This window comes from Leuciscus leuciscus (genome assembly GCF_965113295.1).
Source record: "Leuciscus leuciscus genome assembly, contig: HAP1_SCAFFOLD_493, whole genome shotgun sequence".
Taxonomy (NCBI): domain Eukaryota; kingdom Metazoa; phylum Chordata; class Actinopteri; order Cypriniformes; family Leuciscidae; genus Leuciscus; species Leuciscus leuciscus.
Genome location: NW_028118246.1, coordinates 21,967 through 43,499, shown reverse-complemented (window position 1 = coordinate 43,499; position 21,533 = coordinate 21,967). Strand labels below are relative to the sequence as shown.

The 21,533-nt window shown below is 37.7% G+C and overlaps 1 protein-coding gene across 3 annotated transcripts; it reads left to right on the top strand.

The window, feature by feature from the left end:
- Positions 1-6,522: 6,522 nt before the first annotated feature.
- On the top strand, positions 6,523-21,329 carry LOC309491733 (G2/M phase-specific E3 ubiquitin-protein ligase-like). 3 transcript variants are annotated; one of them, XM_082190765.1, is made up of 7 exons: positions 6,533-7,704; positions 7,813-8,033; positions 8,297-8,636; positions 9,404-9,621; positions 18,607-18,874; positions 18,987-19,141; positions 19,755-21,329. In XM_082190765.1, exons 4-7 carry the CDS (start codon positions 9,581-9,583, stop codon positions 20,185-20,187), a joined length of 897 nt encoding a protein of 298 aa, XP_082046891.1. In that variant the 5' UTR covers positions 6,533-7,704; positions 7,813-8,033; positions 8,297-8,636; positions 9,404-9,580; the 3' UTR covers positions 20,188-21,329. The 3 variants fall into 3 exon arrangements, with proteins under 3 accessions (XP_082046892.1, XP_082046891.1, XP_082046893.1); XM_082190766.1 differs by lacking the exon at positions 19,755-21,329 and adding an exon at positions 19,262-19,396 and having other exon boundaries at positions 6,523-7,704; positions 7,813-8,636; XM_082190767.1 differs by having other exon boundaries at positions 7,813-8,636.
- The last annotated feature ends 204 nt before the right edge of the window (positions 21,330-21,533 follow it).

The following is a 21,533-nucleotide window of genomic DNA, read 5'->3' as shown; positions in this document are numbered from 1 at the left end:
TCAATATAAAGCACATCCTGCTCTTTTCTTTCTCATTCATTCATGTTTCGTTATTAATAACTTTAAACAGAATCGTAAACTGAAATATGCGCGGATTATCAAAAATACGACACATTTATAGGACATAATAGAGTCTCTGCGGCTAAAGTGAAAGTACCAGCGCCCAGCGGGTGAAATGTTTCGAAATGTCGCTTTGCACAGCAAAGCACCCGTTTCAATAAAATGATATATTAAAGTTTATATAGCCTACTTTTACATTTTCGCTGCTGTTCTAAAATGGTTTTCGCCAGCTTGAATCCCATTGCAGGAGCTGTAGGTTACCACAGAAACGTAAGCGGTTAGTTGATTACTGTGGTGACTCGTGACACTCGCGAACAGCACTGAACACGCACTTTTGCCTGTACAACTTGAATATTATTATTATTATTATCATAAACTTTTCATTAACTTTGGTAGGCTGTAGGCTACAACAAGGTAATTGTAATTGGCTGCTTTTTCTGCAAAGAGCCAATCTCTGTTGATGTGTCTTAAAGGGACTATGTGTAGCTTTTTAGGTATTTTATTATCTAAAATCAATATTTTTATTCATAAATATGCCCTCAATGGTGTACAAATACCTATGCCAATGATCAGACTAATCCTCGTAAACGAAGAATTTATTATCTTTATATACATAGGACGGGTAGGTCCACGGAGGCTTCCATGTCATAGACAGTATAAGAAATGGACAGAGTCATCTCATTGGAACTCAATTGAGGCAAGTGAAGCCCATTTTCAGCGATTTTTTAGGACTTCCGTTCCTGACGCGCAGACTCAAACTGAGCTTGACGACGTAGATGTGACGTGAGCAAACCGTCTGTCTTCTAGTAGCTGTGCCGAGAGAAATCTGAATCATTCCCTTCCGAATCTTGCAGAGACGGAGAGCGTGAGTAGGAGGTGTCCATGAGCTAGGAGCAGGAGAAACTTTTGCTAGGTATTCTGATTAATTATTTTGTCATTTTGCCTCCACGTCTCCCCGATTGCCTACGAGCTTCTCCTCCCGTCAATACGGTAATCTCTCTACTGTGCGACAGAGAGTCGCGTGGTTATGACGCAATCGTTAGCCTACTTTTACAAAAACTGTTTTTACGGGGCCACAACGTAAGCTACAAGGTAATGGAGCATTTTATACATTGTCGTGTTTCTTTAGAAATAAATAATGGACAAATGGAGTCTTCAAACGCCTCAGATGTAAAGTTATTCACTGTCAAAGTGACGCCAAAATGAATGGGAGTCAATGGGATGCTAACAGCAGGTGAAGTTCTGCTACAAGATGGTGGCACGCGGCCGGCTTCAACTTCCGGTTGACTTCCTTCCCGCTTGTTCCATGTAGTTCCGCCATCTTGAAAAACTATAATAGCAGAGAGGGACAAAAAGTACTAGGCCAATGCGTTTCCACAACGCGTTTTCGTTCAGAACCAGCGTCACGTGACTGAAGTCAGCAGTAGCGGAGGAGCAGAGCAGTGAGAGGCGCTTGTCTTCTAGTAGCTGTGCCGGCAAGTTTAAAAGGATGCACACTGCACGATTATTTATACACCGTTCATTCATACATATGCTGAGTCACAGGATAAGGAGTCCTTGTCGTCGAAAAAGTCCAAAATAGACCGTAAAAGGAAACGTGACCGGAGATTACAAAAACAAGGGTTAATGTCGGGATAGCTAATGCAGGAGAAAGCTTTCAAAAGAGACGCTGAAGTTGCCTGCTTTCTTCTCGACAGGTAAGTCAATGTTACGGCCTTAATTACAAGCTTTTTTTCATTGCTTGGTTGTGTACTTTATTATATAGACAGTCGAACATTTATAGTTAAAAGTTAAACAGGCTCTTTGATGAATAGCAGCTATTGAGTAAAGTAACGTTAGAGAAGGCTCTGATGGCTGCTGCCCCCCTCCTGCTACATTTTGCTCTCTTAAGACACAAATGTTTACAAATATTCACGAATTAGCCTACTTAATGCCGGTCTAGGAAACAATCTCAGGCCGGGAGTCTCATCCAGCCCAATAAACTTACAGCTTTTGTTGCAAACAAAATTTACATTTTAAGAATAATGACTCAAATGTTGGGAAAGTAGGTAAATAACAATATGTTCAAAATTCGAATAAAAAGACAAATGGTTACTGAACCAAACCTCTCGAACCTTTTATAGTTTATTTATAGGCTATGAACTGACGATCGAAAAGGGCAAAATATTTTAATCTTCATATTACAAAATATATTGGAAATAACGAAATGAAATAAGGTAATAAGGTTATAGCCATAATAAAACATAGATTTAACAAAAAAAATCGGAACACTAAATAATTCTAATCCAGTCATTTTATGAAAAAAAGGTTGAATATCCTCAATATGTCCAGAGCAGGGGTCACCAACTGTATTGTGTGCGAGGGCTACTTCAAGGGATAAAATAATCTAGAAGGGCCACTTTTTTAATACTCAAAAATATTTATTATACATGGTGGTGATTTTTTACTTTTAACTTTTTTTTCACCATCATATGCGAAAACTCCTGAAAAAAATATGAAAATATATAGGCTATTGAATTATTTTTGTATTCTCTATAAACCTATTGTATGTGTTATCAAAAACAGTAGCCCAAACAATATAGTAGCCTATGGCTAAATATAAATGTTAAATAAATAAACTGAAATAACTTCTAATAAAAAACATTTCTGCATTACATTTAATACATTTATACATGACTATATTAATATAACAGCATTTTTAATATGAACATATACAGGCAAAAAAAAAAGTTTGTTTTACTACAGTTAATTCATAAGTTGTGGAGTGAAATATGTCTTCTAACTGGTTTGTTCTTAAATGGAACAATGTTTCGCCTGTTTTTTGGGGGTTTTTTTTTGGGGGGGGGGGGGGGGGGGGGTTTGTCAACTAGCTTTAATAACCTAGTCATCTGTGGGTTTATAATAGAGTAGAGATAGAGAATTCTGCGCTGAATCAAAATGTGTCTCGGTGGATCGCGCAGCTCTGTGTAATAATGGTATCGTGTGATGCTCTCATAGGATGCTCTGGCCGTGATCGCTGTTTTTTTGGGCCGAGCTGATAATGCTGCGCTCTGCACAGAACAAATAAGTTTCGTTCCGCTTTTTGATGTTTCTCAAACGCAATGCAAATGACAGCGTATAATCAAAGAGAGTTGGGTAATTTTGTAGAGGCAACAGTGCAAATGTTTAGTTGCACGGGCACGAAAAAAGGGTGCAAAATTATACAATTTAGTCGAAGTCTGAAGCCCCGATTTACAGTGGATCGCTATTTGCAAGTTGGGGCTATTTATAGAATGTGTTTAGCGGGCAACTCACAGGCACCACGTTGGAGACCCCTTGTCCAGAGTAAGGAAAATAAAAGCCCAGAGGAATCCAATTAGGGGAAAGTTTCGAAAAAGACCCAAATAGGCTATAGCCAAACATTATTTTTCTTACGTGAATAGGGTAAAAATGTTAACCTTTAGATATCCCCAAGAAAATTACTGAGTTGTATAGCCTAGGCCTACATCAAGACAAACAAAAAAATCTATTATGAGTCATTTTTAAATAGTTTTTTAACATGGGCAAACAACCAGCCTTTATTAATTATTATTGCAGAGATGGGGTTTGGGGCTGGGTCTATGGGACTTTTGGGACTTTTTATTTTACCTACCCTTTGTCTTCTGCATTTCCTTACCCTTGTCGCCTTCTTGGCGTGATTTCATGAATTGTGTATTTTTACGTAAAGTGTAGTTCTACCACACGTAGGCTAGCCTACATTTACTACGTTTTATACCCACAGAAACATATAATACTGACGTATTTACAGCACTAAAACGTAAAACATTTACGTATTAACAGCACAAAAACGTCTTTTATTTAGCCTACGTACAACTCTACCGACCAACAATTTTTTACGTATTCCTATGCATATTTAAATCGTGGCATTAATGTTTTGATTCTTGCATTCAGTTGTCTTATCTTATATAATACTCATAAACATTTCGCTCTGTTCGTGCCTTCTGCTGCAAACTCGTTTCGGATTAGACATGGTGTTTAACCATTTTTATAATATTTAGTTGATTTACTGTGACACACAAAAGGCGTAATAGAACCATAAACAAAAAACTATTGAACCATTATACACTAAATTACTCATATAGAACCATAATACACTAAAACACAACATAAATTCACAAAAGACAATTGGGCCGTCGAGGGCGTGCCTATACTTTTATTACTTTTTTTAAGCTTTGTTTTATAACAAATATTCAACTGACTATCATAAACTCATTTGAAAGCTAAAACACTCAAGAATCATGTTTTAAACTTGTTTTTGCAATCAGTACACCAGAGAGGAAAGGGTTAAATTAAATGCAAAAGGACTGTTCATGTAAAAATGAGCAAAATGAACCGCAGTACTTAACTTTCATATCCTGTGGTTCAGACGAGTTCGGACGAATCCAAGAAACAACAGCATACATTTCAATGTAAGGGTCTACTCTTCAAAATGCATCCCACTTTTTAATTCAAAACAACGAAAAAATAGGGAAAAAAATATGTGCAGTAAGTGGACATTTTCTAACTTTCAAAAAGAAAGAAAGTATAAGACTTTGTAATACCCATTTGTTTCCATTGCACTGGACAGTGAATAAACCCTCTCAGATAACGGTCATATGGAGGAACTAGCCTACCTGCAAGTGCATAAATAACTTTACTTAATTTATACTTGTGTGCTTTCTGACTGCAATATGAGTTGCAGGATTCCACATCTACAGAAAGGCCTACAGAAGAGTCTGCACAGACAGAGGAGACATAGGCCTACAGGTGGGCAGTGTATAGCCAACTTTTCCTTTTTGTTTGTTGCATGAGGCAACAATGCACTACTAGACCTTGCATAATATCTCTTATTGCAGACACTTAACCACTGTTTTTTCTTTACAAAGAACAATTGAAATAAAACTCAAGGAACTAAGCATTTTTGTCTAGTCTTTTATTATTTATATTACTATTTTTAATGAAAGTTGCATTTTTTTTCTCGGATGGTGGCAATGTTGTGTAATATGGCACATGCAACAAAGAATATTTTTGTAAACCCAAATTTAAAAAATGTCAGTCCTTGTATAGGCCTACTAGTATAAACCCTGATTTATGCAAAAAATAAAATAAAAATAAAAATAATAGCTTTTAAAACGCATTTCTAATTGCATTTTCAAGTTACTAACTAGTCTACGTGACTTAATCAGCCAACAACATTTGTTTACATATGAGCTGCAGGTCTATATCAGTTGGGTTGGCAGCACTCTGTGTGTGTGTGTGTGTGTGTGTGTGTGTGTGCACTGGCATGGCACTGTTTTTCACCTTCATGAGACAAAAAAAAAAAAAAAGGCTGGTAAAAAGTGGTGGTCACCTGACACAGTGGCTCCTGTATGTGATGCATGAGATATTGCTGCACATCTCCATTATCAAGTCACACTGTAAAACAAACACATATTTTATATTGAAAGTCTTGACAGCATTAGCTGTAAAGTTGATTTGTAAGGTTTTAACAAAAAAGTTACTTATGCATTTTTTCTTTGAAACACCAAAATAGCCTTTGAATATGTTTCTCATATATAAAAATAATAATTACTACTAAAACAATGAGTCTAATAATGAGTCAAACTGTTCCTTTAAGTAGGCGGGCCTAGGCCTACTGTAGTTCCCGCGCAGTTTTGGCTAATAAATGCACGAATGACGATGACGACGAGATTGAATTTGAGTTTTAATTTGAGTATTAAGTGTCAGTATGGTGGATGGAGAAAGCAGATTCAGAAGAAGAATTAATGAAATAAGAGACAGAATGAATGCTCAGTTTAACAGACTTCTTAATGAAGATCCCCCAGAAGAGGAGCAGACAACTCAACTAGATAGGTAAGTTAGGCCTATGTGACTTTAGGCCTTTGGAAACGTATTTGGATATTTTCAAATATTGCACAATATTTTAGCCAGTTATCTAAATAAATTCAGACTATTGCATTATAAAACTGAAAAATGCAAGCAGTTGGGCCGATTCCGGCTGAAATGCTGGCTCTCTGTCGGCATCGGCCCGAGTTCGTTTTGTCACAAGCGGGTCAATACAACGTTACATGGAACTCAGCCAATTTAAATCCTGAGGAAGGTCCTGCAGACGCAGACCAACCTTTTCGAGAGCAGCTAAAAAATAAAATAAAATAAAAAACCCACAACGTAATTTATTGTTCTAGTGCTGTTTGATGTTTTAATTGTAAAGATATATATATATATATATATATATATATATATATATATATATATATATAAATTTGAAAATAATAATCTAACGTTAGATCAGATCTTTGTGATGATAATACGTTAAGACAGAATCCTGGAGAGAGTGTTGATGAGAAGGCCTACGCGTCTTTTTTTTTTTTTTTTTATAAATGTAATTTTTTTTTATTATTATAAAAACTGCTGTGCTGTAATCAGTGCACTGTAATGTTGTCTAATGAAATAATATTGAGTTATATTCCTTTGCTCACATTTAGTTTGTCAATTCGTCTTTTTCACGCGTTTCACTCCGCTTTGCATTTCAAGAAGGCAATTTCATTGTTGTTTCAAGTTTACCTAATATGAAAATCTGTAAAAGAAATGTATCAAGAACTTGATTTCTAATTCTGTAATAAAAAAATAAAAAAATAAAAAAAGAAGGCAGGATATCATTTTAGCAGGATACGCTACCCGTTGCCATGGTTATTACTTCAACAGAACAGTGAGACCGAGAGAAATAGCGGAGGAGAGAGAGCAGCTTGATATTTGTTTGTATTTTGCGATACAGCGTAGTTTCTTGGGAATAAATGGAGAAGGAGGAAGCAAAAGGAAAGGGGCTCTATCAAGAAAGAATAAAAAACAACGTCAGGCAGCGCTATTTAGAGAAACTGCTTGACATCAACAATGTACGACCTGCAAGCTACAGAATGGACGAAAGACCCAGAACAGAAGCACCAATGTTACCATCTTTCACATACCCTGACATAGTCAACTGCCTGGTTTATGGTATCAGCCCTTAGAAATATTAACCATGGCTTTACTAAATTATCTTGAATTACATTTAAGCCATTTAGTTACAACAAACATCTACAAAATAACAACATACAGAAGACTTTATTTAAAAAATTACATAATCTGAAAGAAAATATAAACTTGCATTTGTTCTCACATGTGCAATGGTTAAAAAGTTCAGTTGCTAATTTACAAATAAAGAAATAGCACTTTGCAAATTATAATAGCAAACCAACACACCCAAAATCTGCAAAATACCTAATATATACTGCAACCAAACCTACATAGTATTATCAAAATCAAACTTTTGCACAAAATGGCACACACACTCTTAAGTCCCTGAGAAGTCGTAAATAATAAATAAAGAATATTCCTTAGGAAAACAATAGGGCCTTCACCCATTCATGGCTTGGGCCCTATTTAAGAAGATAAAAAACAGCCCCTAGAAAACACAATGATGACTAATATATTGTTTTTTATAAAGGTTTCAGATGTTCAGGAATACAAGTGGTGGGCCGATCCGTCAGAGAAGGTCCAGAGTAAAACAAATAACCAGGCCTAGACAATTAACTTTCAAAGTTTCTGTGCTAAAAAGTCCAACCATTACCCATTATAGATCACACAGAGGTGAGTTCACATATGTGAATACCTTTTTTATTATTATTAATTTCTTATCAATATTTTTATTTCATGCTTTTTGAAATGAAAGGTGATTTTTTTTTTTTATACTTCCAGATGCCACTCCACCCTGTCGTGTGGTTGTGCGCCGAGATGCAAATGAGGAAGAATTTAAACAGGCCCTGAGAGTTCAATTTCCTGATCTTACAGATGATTTTGAACTATATAAAGTTAATAGCCAAAGGCAGATCATCCCTTTGCAGTTAGAAAGTTTGAGTCCTAATCAGATTCATTCAACTAATGCATTGGGGAGATCTGCCCTTTATATTCGTCTGAAGGTGAGTAAAATATTCAGTACAATACTAAAAATATTCAAAGTATGGTTGTAGTTTCCCATAGGCCTTTGCTTGTTAAATCTGTATCATGAGATGAAACTTGTGTGACAAACACTTATAGGATAGTCAGCAAGTTTGGAATCTTCATTTAATCACAAAAATATACTAAAAATCCTTCACTTTTACTCTCTCCACTGTCAATGTATATGATTATGTCTGTATGATTTTTCCAGTAATTTCAATTTCCTTAAAAATTTCCTTGCCAGGTTGACCACACCACTGAAAGCTCCTCCACAGGTGGCAGCCACCAAGCCCACGCCAAGTACACCCCAGCCATTATGATCTTCATGCTAGTTTCATGATTATAAGTGTTTTTAAATGCAAGATGCCATTTCAAGACATGTGTTTTATGTATTGCAGAAATTCTGAAGATGTATTTTATTTTCTAAATTGTTAAAATGTTGTGTAAAATATGCTAATTATAAATATATTTTTCAATTTTGTACCTATTTTGTAACAATTAGAGAGGACTTCTATATAGACTCATCAGGATCTGACATTGAAGAAGTAACCCTGGCTTCTCCGGTCAGGAGTAATAGTCCAATCGTATGTATATATATCCATCTATCCTTCAATCTAACACTCACACATATTCACACTTACACACCTGAAGTCAATTTAGTGACTGCAATAGGCTCTATGCACGATCGCTTCCGCGTTTTGTCTCACCCCGCCCAGTTACATCCGGTGCTGCGTCGGAAGCCTGAAGTTTTGCTGCTAGTACACTTTGCTATAGAACGTGCTATGCGGAAGTAAATACGCTGGTTGAGATTCAGCGTTCGTGCATAGAGCCTATTCTCCTAATCTGCATGTCTTTGGATGGTGGCTGCAGTGTGAGAGGGGGAATGGCCACTGCCAGCGGCTAGACTGGCAAAATCCAGTGTGTGCTTATTTTACCGATATATTTAACACTATATTTTGCATTTCTAATCCAAATAAACCTAGCAAGACCCCTGCCAAGTTTGAAATCCATCGGACTAACTGTTCGAGAAATATGTGGTTAACAGACATTCCTGTAATCTCTCTCTCTCTCTGTCTGTCTGTCTGTCTGTCTGTGTTTATCTGTATGTCTATCTGTTAAGCGTATATCTCTCGAACCATTAGTCCGATGGATAATTGTGTAATTGTAACAATGAGCACTCAAACACAATTACTAAAAACACACACAAAAACAGATTTTGCACAGGCATTTTGCACTAGTTTATTTATAGATGTATTATCAATTATTATTATTATTATTTATTTATTTTCAAGTGAAAATTTATTTTTATCCAATTTAATGTTGGTGAATTTTTATTTATTTGTATTTTCAGCTTGACAGAGAGCTACCAGCAATTTTACAGGAGCTTCGTGAGGACAACCTGGACTTCTATTCCCACATAACTGTTATAGCAAGACGCAAAAACATTTTAAAGAGTGCATGTGTGGACACCCTGTCAAGAGGGTACTTTGAGTGGCACAAAACTCCCAATATTGAGTTTGTGGGAGAAATGGCTGAGGACTATGGAGGTCCAAGGAGAGAATTTTTCAGGTACATTAGGTATTACACATATATACAGTAATGTCTAAAGTGACCTTCAAAAGTTTGAAAATGTCTAGGTTTCAAAGTGTGTTTCTGGACAATATTAGAACAAGTCCTTACTTGTTCTTGCCGTAAATGTATTGAACAACATTAAATAGGCAGCAATAAATTAATATAAATTTATAATGACATAATAATGTCAGTATATGTGACAGTTAGGCACAGCATGCCCCTTTGGCAGCTGTGACGTTTGATTATTGGATTAAACTTGATTTGTAGTTCAATTTCTACATTTGTATCAGTTTGTGTGTTACCTGTGAAGACTCAAATTTCATCATTTACTGTTGTTTTTAGTATTATTATTACTTTTTATTAATATTCATAATTAGTAGTATTATGTATCTCTTTTATACTCTTTATATACATTCATAATTATTTGTACTCATTGTATTTTGTGAATATGTGGGAGAGACTTTGGGAGACTTTGGACTTGAGTGTGCTGCTGGACTGAAATGTATATGCAGTTTTTCATCAAGCATAGTATAAGGGAAATACATTCCAACGTTAATGGAAACCATATGTTCTTCTGCTGAATGTATGTGTTCCTATGGTGATGTAGTTTTTTCCTTGGTCAGGGATATAAAAACCAAGCCCTGTTTGTCCGAAAATCAGGAAGAGATGGAAATGTAGGAAAGATGACTGAGAAGCTGAATTAGACCTTCGCTTGGTCCATTGTCTCTTCCTCCTATGTTTTATAACCCAAATAAATAAGATATCTCTTGGCAAAATCACTGGTGTCTGTTTCCATGAAATTAAACAACAGGGGAAAGCAAGATTTTTAAATCAACAATTTGGCGTCACTCACAAACAGGATAGTATATCCAGGAATTTGTCTCAAGGTAAGACTTTTTCCTTTATATAAAAGTTCTAAGTCTGCCTGATGATTAGAGACAATGACTGTAACTGCTAAAAAGAACTGTGTTGTTTAAGGAGCCTGTGGTTTTGCCAAAGAATATAAAACATAGTATAATAAAAAAATAAAAATAATTCAATTTAATTTGGCTTATTTAAGTTCTCTGAAAAGTAAACCTCTAAAGTTATTTGATATGCTGGGATTGAGAAGGATCTTTTTTAGAAAAAAGACCATCTAGTCAAAAATTTGGGAGAATTAGCTGTAAGACGGTAAAACTATTATTTGCTGGTTGTCACTGATTGGTGGTTGGATAATATGGCGAGACTGTTTAAAACGATGGCAGAGTAATCTCTAAAATATATCCAACACACGGAAGATTCGTACTCGAGGCGAGGAGGTGAAACACAAGCAAAGCTCGATTGACATGAGCGGTTAAGTGTGGCGAGTCTGTTTAAAACGATGGCAGGGAAAAACTCTAAAACATTAACACGCTGGAGTAATACGAGTTAAAATAGTTAGGATCGCGTGCATTCCAACTTTGACCGTAAAGCTGTTCAAATATTTGAGGATACTGATCAGAGTAAGCTTAAAGAAAGAAAAAAAAGGAAAAAGAAAACAAGAAATTAATCTGAGAGAAAATCCACAAATATTTAAAAAAATAATTAAAAAAATTGTTTTGAGTTAACTGGAACCTAAACAAAATACTGAAAAACATTGAAGTTAACTTTTCTATAAAATTTTCTTTTGTTCTGTAAAGGGAGAAAGAGTGAGGCAGCCCCTCCCTTCAGAATTTGCTCCATACCTTCATGCACACACATACTGTAGTTTGGAGAAGGGAGAGAGAGAGAGAGAAGAAGGGTAGCCTCTGACACACACACACACACACACATACATACATGCACATATGCATACACACACATACATAGGCTTGCAGTTCTGAGCGCACACACATAATATACAGAGAGAGCGAGAGAGAAGCAGAGTACCATAGCCCCACCCTTAGAGAAACACACTCACAGACATACACATCCCTGCTGTTCTGAGCAGCACAAAGTAACTTTGCAAGATGGCAGAAAGTGACTGTAACAGCAGAACAATTTCGGCTTGGTACCTTGAAAGAAAGAACAAGAAACAAGCTAAGCTTTTGAAAAAAGGACTTGACATAAATGCAAATATGGATGCACAGTTACACTGGTTCGAGTCTCAAAAAGACAAGATAAAATCACAAGCATTTCCAATACTGGCAGCTCATTGGATTGTAAAGCAAGGTGGAATTTGTTGTGATATAAATGGCGGTCCAGTTCCACTTGCTGAAGCAATGAAGCCTCAAATTGAAGCATTTAATAAGTTGAACAAAATCATGTCTATTAAATGTTCAGATGGAGAAAATACAACCAATGATGATTCGTTTGATCCAGATTGGACAAATATAATAACTGAAGCGGAAAGAAAATATTCACAACTACCAGTGAAACCCGCAACCACAGTAACGCCTCCTCCTTCTAAACCAATCTATCCAGCTTTGCCTGAACAATATACAAGTTCATCTAAACCTGTGACACAGTCTCAACCTTCGAGATCAAATGGAGGTCCAGTTGACAAGATGTACATTGCATCTGCACAAGCAGCTCCAGTAATAACAAGATCTAAATCAGCCCAGCCAAACAGAGACATGTTGCGATGTACACCAGCTCGTAATTATGGATCTGACTGGGATGATGAGACAAGAGATGACGACATGATCACAGTTGACAAGATCGGTCCTGAATTTTCTTCACCTGTTATTAAAAGGGAAGACTTACAATCTGAAATGATGACAGAAGAGAGACCATTCACACCAGGAGAACGTCAAGCCATTCTCACAGCCTTGCCTCCTCTGAAGAGACAAGATCCAAACACGGAGTTTTGGCGAGAATTAGACTCTCTGGTTGAAGCACATCAAATGACATTAAAAGACATACACACCATTGTGAAAGCTAAAATCCTAAGAGACAGATGGGAACGCTTGCCAGCTTCGATAACCACAGCCCAATGGATAAATTTGTGGGTTGATGACCAGGGGCGACCCCTGGGTCTTTGGCAAGCATTAGATGTGTTTCGAAAAGAAATCCAAGAAATCTTGGGCAGTGGAAAAATTCCTTTCACATTAGTGACATTGATTAAGCAAAAGGATGATGAATCTCCAGATGAATATGCTCTGCGTAAGTGGAATGCTTACGAGAGATGGGCTCTCTGTGCTAAGAAACAACCTGACAGAGATGATGTACAGTTCACTGACACACTTGTGGATGGACTTAGTACAAAATACCAACAAGCCTTATCACTTGGAGTCAATCCAGGTGAGACATATGATCAGATTTTGCAATGGGCTGGGCGCTTAGAGATGGCTATGAGATCAAACAAGGAAGAAGGAAACAAGCCAAATCGAAGAGGAGTGGCAACAGCTCAATACAACATGGACACAAAGAAGAGGATGATTTTCTGCACCAACTGTGGAAAGCGTGGCCACTCAATAAAAGATTGTTGGGCTAAAGGAGGTGGAGCAGAAGGTCAAGGTCCATCATTTAAACAAGTCAGTGTGAAAAAAAATGATGAAACCTCTCAAGGGAAGATGTGGACTGAAGCGCAAGTCCGTCAGCTCATAGAGGGAATTATGCATCCGCAATAGGAATCAGCGGCCCCCTGTATTAGTAAGAAAAGAGACAATCGCCTTTTCGTCAATGCATTGATAGGGGGCCACCCATGTGACATTTTGGTTGACACAGGAGCAGCGATTTCGATAACAGATCTGAACCTACCTACAACAGATGAAACTATGGAAGTTGAAGGAGTTGGAGGAGGTATCACTAAATTTTGCAAAAGTATACAAGTTCCTTTGCAAATACATGAAGATGAAGTCTTATGGACATCTTTCTGGGTAGGGCCGAATTCACAAGGAAGCCTTATTGGCATGGACATTCTTCCACTGTTGAACATGATCATATTTACCGACAGTCGTCAAATCGCTACAACAGCTGGAATAATACCACACGAAGATCGCACATGTAATCTAACGTCTGTTGGTACAGCAAAACCAATTATCAGAGATTGGGGAAAAGATGGTGTGTGGGGACTTCTGTGCAGTTTATATCCAGATGTTTGGGCTAAACACAAATTGGATTGCGGTAAAGCCAACATTGACCCTGTTGTTATTGAGGGACCGATACATGCCCCTCATAAACAATACCCTATCCGACCTGAAGCAAGACAAGCTGTGGAAGAGATAGTGGCAGACTTGGAAGCTGAAGGACTCATCAGACAATCTTCATCAACCACTAATAGTCCTGTATGGCCTGTCAAGAAATCGGATAACTCATGGAGATTAACCATCGATTACACAAGACTTAACAGTGTAACACCAAAACCGCATCCTATTGTGGCCAATCCAGCCACCATTCTGAATGATATTCCAGGAAACGCAAGAATTTTCACAGTATTAGATGTACTGTCGGCTTTCTGGTCTATACCTATTGACGAAAGATCTCAAGAGAAATTGGCCTTCACAGTGGGGGCAAAACAGTTTGTCTGGAACAGACTCCCACAAGGACTTAATCTATCTCCTGTGGTATTCCATAGAACTTTGGATCAGTTCTTAACAGAGCGAAAAGCTGAAATTGAGAGTTCAGGGAGTGTTTGCATCCAATATGTTGATGACTTGTTGATTGCAAGCCCAGATGAAAACAGCCATATATTTGCTCTGAATGTTGTCCTACAAGCCCTTAGGAAAGGAGGATTCAAAGTCAACCCCGACAAAGCACAGTTGGCCAAAACCAAGGTTATCTACTTGGGCCAAGAAATATCTGTCGAGGGAAGGAGAATGACAACAGAGCGTGTAGAGGCATTACGGAAACTCCCAAAACCTCTAACAGTTACAGGAATACGGAAGGTGATGGGACTTTTCAACTACTGTCGCCAGTATATACCTGATTTTGCCAGCATCACTAGTCCTCTCATCGACTTGTACAAGGGAGGAAAGCCTGGAGTGGAGCAGATAACCTGGACACCAGAAGCTGAGGAAGCATTTATATCTATGAAAGAGAAACTGACATCAGCCCCAGCCTTGGGACTTCCCGATGGACGATTGCCATTCCATTTGTGGACCAGGGTGGGAAATGAGACCTACTCAGCAGTACTGTGTCAAAAACCAGGTGATCGATACAGACCAGTTGGATACTTTTCCACAAAGATTCCTGTCACAATGATTGGTCAACCACGATGTATACAAGCTCTCGATGGTGCCACATGGGCAGTGGATGCTGTGGAAAATTTGATAGGAGCACAAACTATCATACTTCACACTCCACACAGTATAGTGACGTTGTTGAACAACACAAACATCAAGACCATAACTGACGCAAGAAGAGCAAAATGGGAAGCAACTTTGTTGCACAAGGATTTGAGAGTGGAAATAATCAGAGACACTTCTCTTAACCCTGCAACAATGATGTTAGAACCACATGAGGGAACACCACATGAGTGTGAAAAACAAGTAGAAGAGGAAAGCCATGGTCCTGTTAATCCAATCCCTCTTGAAAATCCAGATAAGGAGTTATGGGTTGATGGATCCAGTTATTACGTTGATGGAAAACGACATACTGGATGGGCTGTAGTGGAAGCTGATGGAACTGTTGTGAAGAAAGGAGCTCTTCCTGGGCAATTTTCAGCACAAGTAGCTGAGCTCACGGCACTTACGGAAGCTTTTGAACTATCAGAAGGAGATCGAGTCAACATCTACACAGATAGTCGTTATGCTTTTGGCGTGGTCCATGACTATCTTGCTCTGTGGAAAAGACGTGGACTTATCACTAGTAGCGGGAGCGAAATACAACACGCTTCCATAATTCGTCGCTTGATTGCAGCATGTCACTTACCAAGAGAAGCAGCCGTGATCAAAGTAAAATCACATCAATCAGACAAGTCCAAAGAAAGTCAAGGAAACGCGGCAGCAGATGCAGCAGCTAGAGAAGCAGCTTTACTACCTCTTACTCCTGTTACCTGGTACAGGAAAACAGCAAAGATAATCCTGAGCATCATCTTCTGTCATATCAAACAGAGACAGATGAAGAGAAAGAACAATGGATAAAAGCAGGAGCGAAAGAGGATGATCAAGGCATCTGGAGAATTCCAACCGGACAAGTGGTGATGCCGATTGGAACAAGAAGAGAACTAATGCAGCTGTATCATGGAAAAGTGCATGCTGGAGCAAAAGCAATGAAAGCTCAAATCAGTGAGACGTGGTGGTGGCCACGAATGATGAGAGACATTGATGATTACTGTAGAAGATGCTTAATTTGCATGAAAGCAAATGTGGGAAAATCTGTAAAGGTGCGAATGTCACATGCACCCAGACCAACAGGTCCATGGACACACCTCCAAATCGATTTCACAGGACCTTTATCACCCAGTGGAGGGTACCAATACATTCTAGTAATCATGGACAGATTTACTAGGTGGGTGGAAGCATTCCCTACGAGAACTTGCACAGCTGAAGCGGCAGCACGAGTAATGGTGGAAGAAGTTTTTCCTCGCTGGGGTCTTCCATATGAAATTGATTCTGACAATGGAACTCACTTCACTGGAAAACTGATGAAGGAAGCAATGAAATTGATGGGGATCAAACAGAAGTTTCACATTCCGTACCATCCGGAAAGCTCAGGCATGGTAGAACGAATGAACAGATCGTTGAAAACCGCTCTTACCAAAGCCATTCTGCAAACTGGCCAAGGTTGGGCATAAGTTATTACCTGCTATTCTGTGGAACTTGAGAGCAACTCCAAACAGAGTAACAGGACTAACTCCTTTTGAACTGATGACTGGAAGAGCAATGGTCCTACCTCCTGATGCTCCGCCACCTGCGGGAACGGGAGGAGATTCTACTTTGTTCCAAGAGAAGTTACGACGCTATCTAACAATGCTGGACAAAGCTACCAAAGACAATAATAAGAAAGTGCGAGAAGCTCAACAGCAATGGGATGAAAAACATACCACTACTGATATTCCACACATTCCTGAGTTAGGCAGTTTTGTTATGGTCAAACGCATTGCTAGGAAAGGTTTAGAGCCTAGATGGGAGGGACCATATGAGATACTCTTAACAACCGATACAAGTGTTTGCCTTAAAGGGAAGGGTGTAGGAACAGATAGATGGTATCATTGGTCACAAGTTAAACCTTGCTTAGTGAATGAACAAAATGATAATGACGGCTTATGGCCTGATATTGAGCACTGTTCATCCATTAGCTTTAAAGATTGGGAATAAAGAAGTGATGTTTAATTATTTCTCTGCTTCCATTTCAGGGATCATTTCCATTGACATTGATTAGAGATGGTTGTAAGTTATTCTCAATAAGAGACATATTGATAAAACCAAGAATTGGAAATTCGGTGTGAAATAGGAGATTTTACACATTCTACACATTCTACACTACTTACAAAACACAACCTCACAAACAATGAACACCCGCTTACTGATTTTCTACCCCAAGGGATAGGATCCTTTAACATCAACGTTTATTTTAGTTTGTTGTTTTGGCCAGGAACTTGAGGAGTTAAGTAATTAACGAGTCAAGGCACTGGCGGAAGAATTATTAGTTTTTCTTTTCTTAGATGATTGGGGTTCATTTTTAAATGCTTACACATAGATGTTAAATTAACACATAGTACGGGGACATAACATGGTTGGGGTTCTTTGTTATTTTGTTCTTTGTTTTGTTTTGTTTTGTTTTTCTTCTTTTCTGTTTCTATTCTTCTGTCTTCTATTCTATTTCTTGGTCTGCTTTTCCTCCTCACTATCACTTCTATAGGGTCGCAACCTGGGGATGATGGTGGAACTGATGGCCGTAGTTCCAGTGGAGGGACTGAAGACTCAAATTTCATCATTTACTGTTGTTTTTAGTATTATTATTACTTTTTATTAATATTCATAATTAGTAGTGCTGCTGGACTGAAATGTATATGCAGTTTTTCATCAAGCATAGTATAAGGGGAATACATTCCAACGTTAATGGAAACCATATGTTCTTCTGCTGAATGTATGTGTTCCTATGGTGATGTAGTTTTTTCCTTGGTCAGGGATATAAAAACCAAGCCCTGTTTGTCCGAAAATCAGGAAGAGATGGAAATGTAGAGAAGATGACTGAGAAGCTGAATTAGACCTTCGCTTGGTCCATTGTCTCTTCCTCCTATGTTTTATAAAATAAATAAATAAGAGATCTCTTGGCAAAATCACTGGTGTCTGTTTCCATGAAATCAAACAACAGGGGAAAGCAAGATTTTTAAATCAACACCTGGGAATTTAACCCAATGGAACCGTTGTGCTGATAATGCAATGCAATACCAATTGAGCTACAGGAACACTTTCAGCTCAGATGCTTTAGAAATATCTAGTTTTTCCTATATCTTGAATACAGTGATATTAATTTAATAGGTACATGATTTAATAAAATGTTTTAATTTAATACAATCCTATTAGGGGTGTTAATGAAACCCTCATTTCATGATTCGATACATATCACGATACTGAACTCCCGATACAATATTATTGCGATTCTCCAAAGACATATGAAAAAAGGTAAACAAAAAATTTACTGTTGATTAAAATGATCATTTTGATATTACATTGTGGGTTTAAATGAATAGGCTTGGACTTGGTGCTTGTAACCCAAGGACAATGGTGACACCAGAATAATTTATAAAATATTCATGATTCTGAAGCTGAAAATACTGAATTATTTTAGACAAATATGCTTAACATTATCAGGACCCACAAATATTCCTCTATCACATTATTATACATTATAATCAACATTATATAGTAGTTTAATGTAGTACTGACACTAAAACTCTGAAAACATATATTGTGGCACGATATATTGTTACACCCCTAAATTCTATACATTTATTAGATAATTAATTAACATTTCTCCTAACAACGCAAACTTATCACGAAATGTTAAGGATTTATGATTGTTTCAAAATTTACAGACTTTTGTGACATTGTTTTTAGGCTACAGTATCTTATTTTTTATTAAATTTTTTATTAGACTCCTCATGATTGAGCTCCAAAGCAATCTTGGAATTTTTGAGGGCAAACCTGGACAGCTTCTATTCAGCTATGATCAAAAGGCTCTAGCTGAAAATAAATTCTATACAGCAGGAAGACTAATGGCCTGGTCCATTCTTCACAATGGACCAGGCATGAAGTCCAATAACAAGGAGCTTTTTATGATCATGTGTGGCCAGAAACCAGATCTCACCACATTTGATCTTAATAACTTTCTGGAAAATGACCTCGCAGAAAAGCTGGCAAAGGTAACTAAACTAATTTTACATCCTACATAATGTAGTTATGTGCTCATTTAAGGAGAACAATGTATTCAGTAACTAATATATTTCAAGTCCACATGTTTTTCTATGATTTTAGGTTGTTAGGTGCAGCACTCCAGAGGAGCTGACGGAGCTTAAAAACTCCCTGGGGGACTGGATTTGCGACTGTGGGGTACCCAATATTTTCACAGCCTCCATGAGTGATCTGCCCACAATTTATGGGCAGTTAGTGACCCACTTCATCTACCACAGGTAAATAAATATATAACATTTACTTTAACTTTCAGCTGTCTCAAAAATGTCTCCTAAAAATATCCTAATAAGGTGTACTATGTTGTGTCTCTGCCATTGTAAAGAAATGTCCATATTTAGAGTGGACATGTTGTTCCATACATACATATGTCAAGTCATTAAATCCATCCATCCAAGGGTGTAGTTTGTGGGGGGGTTGGGGGGGAGATAACCATCTGTAAAGGACAATACTGTTATTCATCAGCTAAGTTCCATTCATCTATCTTCACTGTGTTCAACTCACCATTTACATCTGCTGATTTCCATGCTTCTGTTGAAAATAAACTTCAGTATTATGTTACTCACCTGTCTGCTTCATCACTATCCGTGAGAAAAGTTGATTCGATTTCGGTTCATGACTAATGAATTTAGTTGTTCACCAGTCAATGTTTAACACACAAAATATATGGTTATCTCTGGTCTCCTATTAAGATCAGGGTCATCACATTTTTCAATATTTAAAGGTATCAGGTTTTTTACTGAGATGCTGCTTTGACTCTTTGTACTGTATAAATATTAGGTGCCTTGACAACAGTGATTTTTAAGTCTTATTATTACTTTTTTTTCTGTTCAGAGTGGCAAGTATTATCCAGCAGTTCACTTCTGGGCTGAACTCCTGTGGCCGGTTGTGGGAGGTAGTGCTTAATAATTGGAAAGCGTTCCTCCCCTTGTTTACCAACACAAGAGGTGCCCTAACAAGAAATGAAGTCAGAGACCTCTTCCACATTGTCTGGAGTTCACCAGGGAGCAACAGGCGAGACCTTGAGGAGGAGACTATCTTCCTGTGGGAATGCTGGCTAATAAGTAAATCACAAAACACTTGGTGTGGGAACTGGACAATTTTATTTCAGAAGACTTTAACATTGAGGCACATGACTATTAAAGTCATAGCCGCAAGCAGCAATTATTTGGGTCCATACAAATGTAAAACGGTGACCAAATTTCACACACACAAAAAAAAAGGTTGTGGATGTTTTGGACACAGTGTTTTTGGTGTCATTACATAAAATAGAAGATGAAAGCAATAATGTATAATGGACCATACTCTGATCAAACTTAAAAGGTTAGCTCTATGTTTTGTCCATTTAATGAAAGTCAACCATAACATGCAGTCATAATTTCTATATTGGGATGAACTCGTCCTTTTCTTACGATTGATTTAAAGATGTCAAAAAAGACAAAACATTGCGAATGATGTCTAATCCAAGTTCTGCTTGTGCCCCACCAAGTGGATTAAATTGTGCAGCAAGTTGCTCCAAGGTTGCGTTATTCACAGAGTAGTGATTCTGTGGTACTGCTACTCTGTCTGGCCAGTCAACATTTGGTGCCCCCCGCATTGATGTCGTTTCTTCTTGTTCAGATGGTCCTTGAACAACAATTTCATCTGCTGGCCCAGCTGTTCTGCCAAAGATTTCTTGCATCGCTGTGGTTCTTTGTCCTTGTTGTCCCAGGCAGCCTCGGACAAAAATCTGTATTGGGGTCTGATGTCTTTCAGTTCTCAGTGCATGGTTGTTCCATTGTTGAATGAATGCAGTCAAGTCCCTGTTAATCCGTGGTAAGTAGAAATAGTGAAGAGCAGGGCCGTGCAGAGACCTCTGGAGGGGCAGGTGCTCAAAGTATAAAAGGGGGCACATGGAACAAGGCTTTAAATAGGGCTGTGCTCAAAATATCAATACAGCAATATATCAATATGGATGATTCTGTATCGATACGGAAGCAAATGCATTGATGCAGTTTTGAAAAAGAAACAGAACAGAAAAGACAAATTTTAAGTTTAAAAGTAAAAAAAAAAAATAATTATGTGTACATATTAATAACTCTAGGATTAGAAACTGAAGTATCTTAAGTTGCCCCAACCTGATGGCTTTTCCTTCTCTGTTATAGCCTACAGAATAATAAAGAACAGCTGTTATAGTAAACTGTGTAGGACAAAATCAACGTGGCCCACGTTTCGTACAGTATAGTATAGTTTTATTTAATGCCATGTCAGCATCTGTGGCTATTTTCATGGCATAAACTGATTTACAAAAATACAAGAGTTACATTTATACAATGAAAATAAAAACAAAGCAAACAGAAAAAAATACAGCAATTAATACTTTACAATATTTTTAACATTAATGTGATACCTGTTTCTGGTAAATTCTTACTAAAGTCCTTAAGTGAGTTTGCCTTTGCTGTTGCTGTTGTTACTGCTGCTGCTGCTGCTGCTGCTGATGATGATGATGATGATGATGATGATACTGCTGGAGTTGATCTGAGACTGTAGACATTAAAACAAACATATAAGAGATATATTAGCTGATTAAACCATTTTTATGTGACCATGACAAGATGTAAAGATAGCTGACAG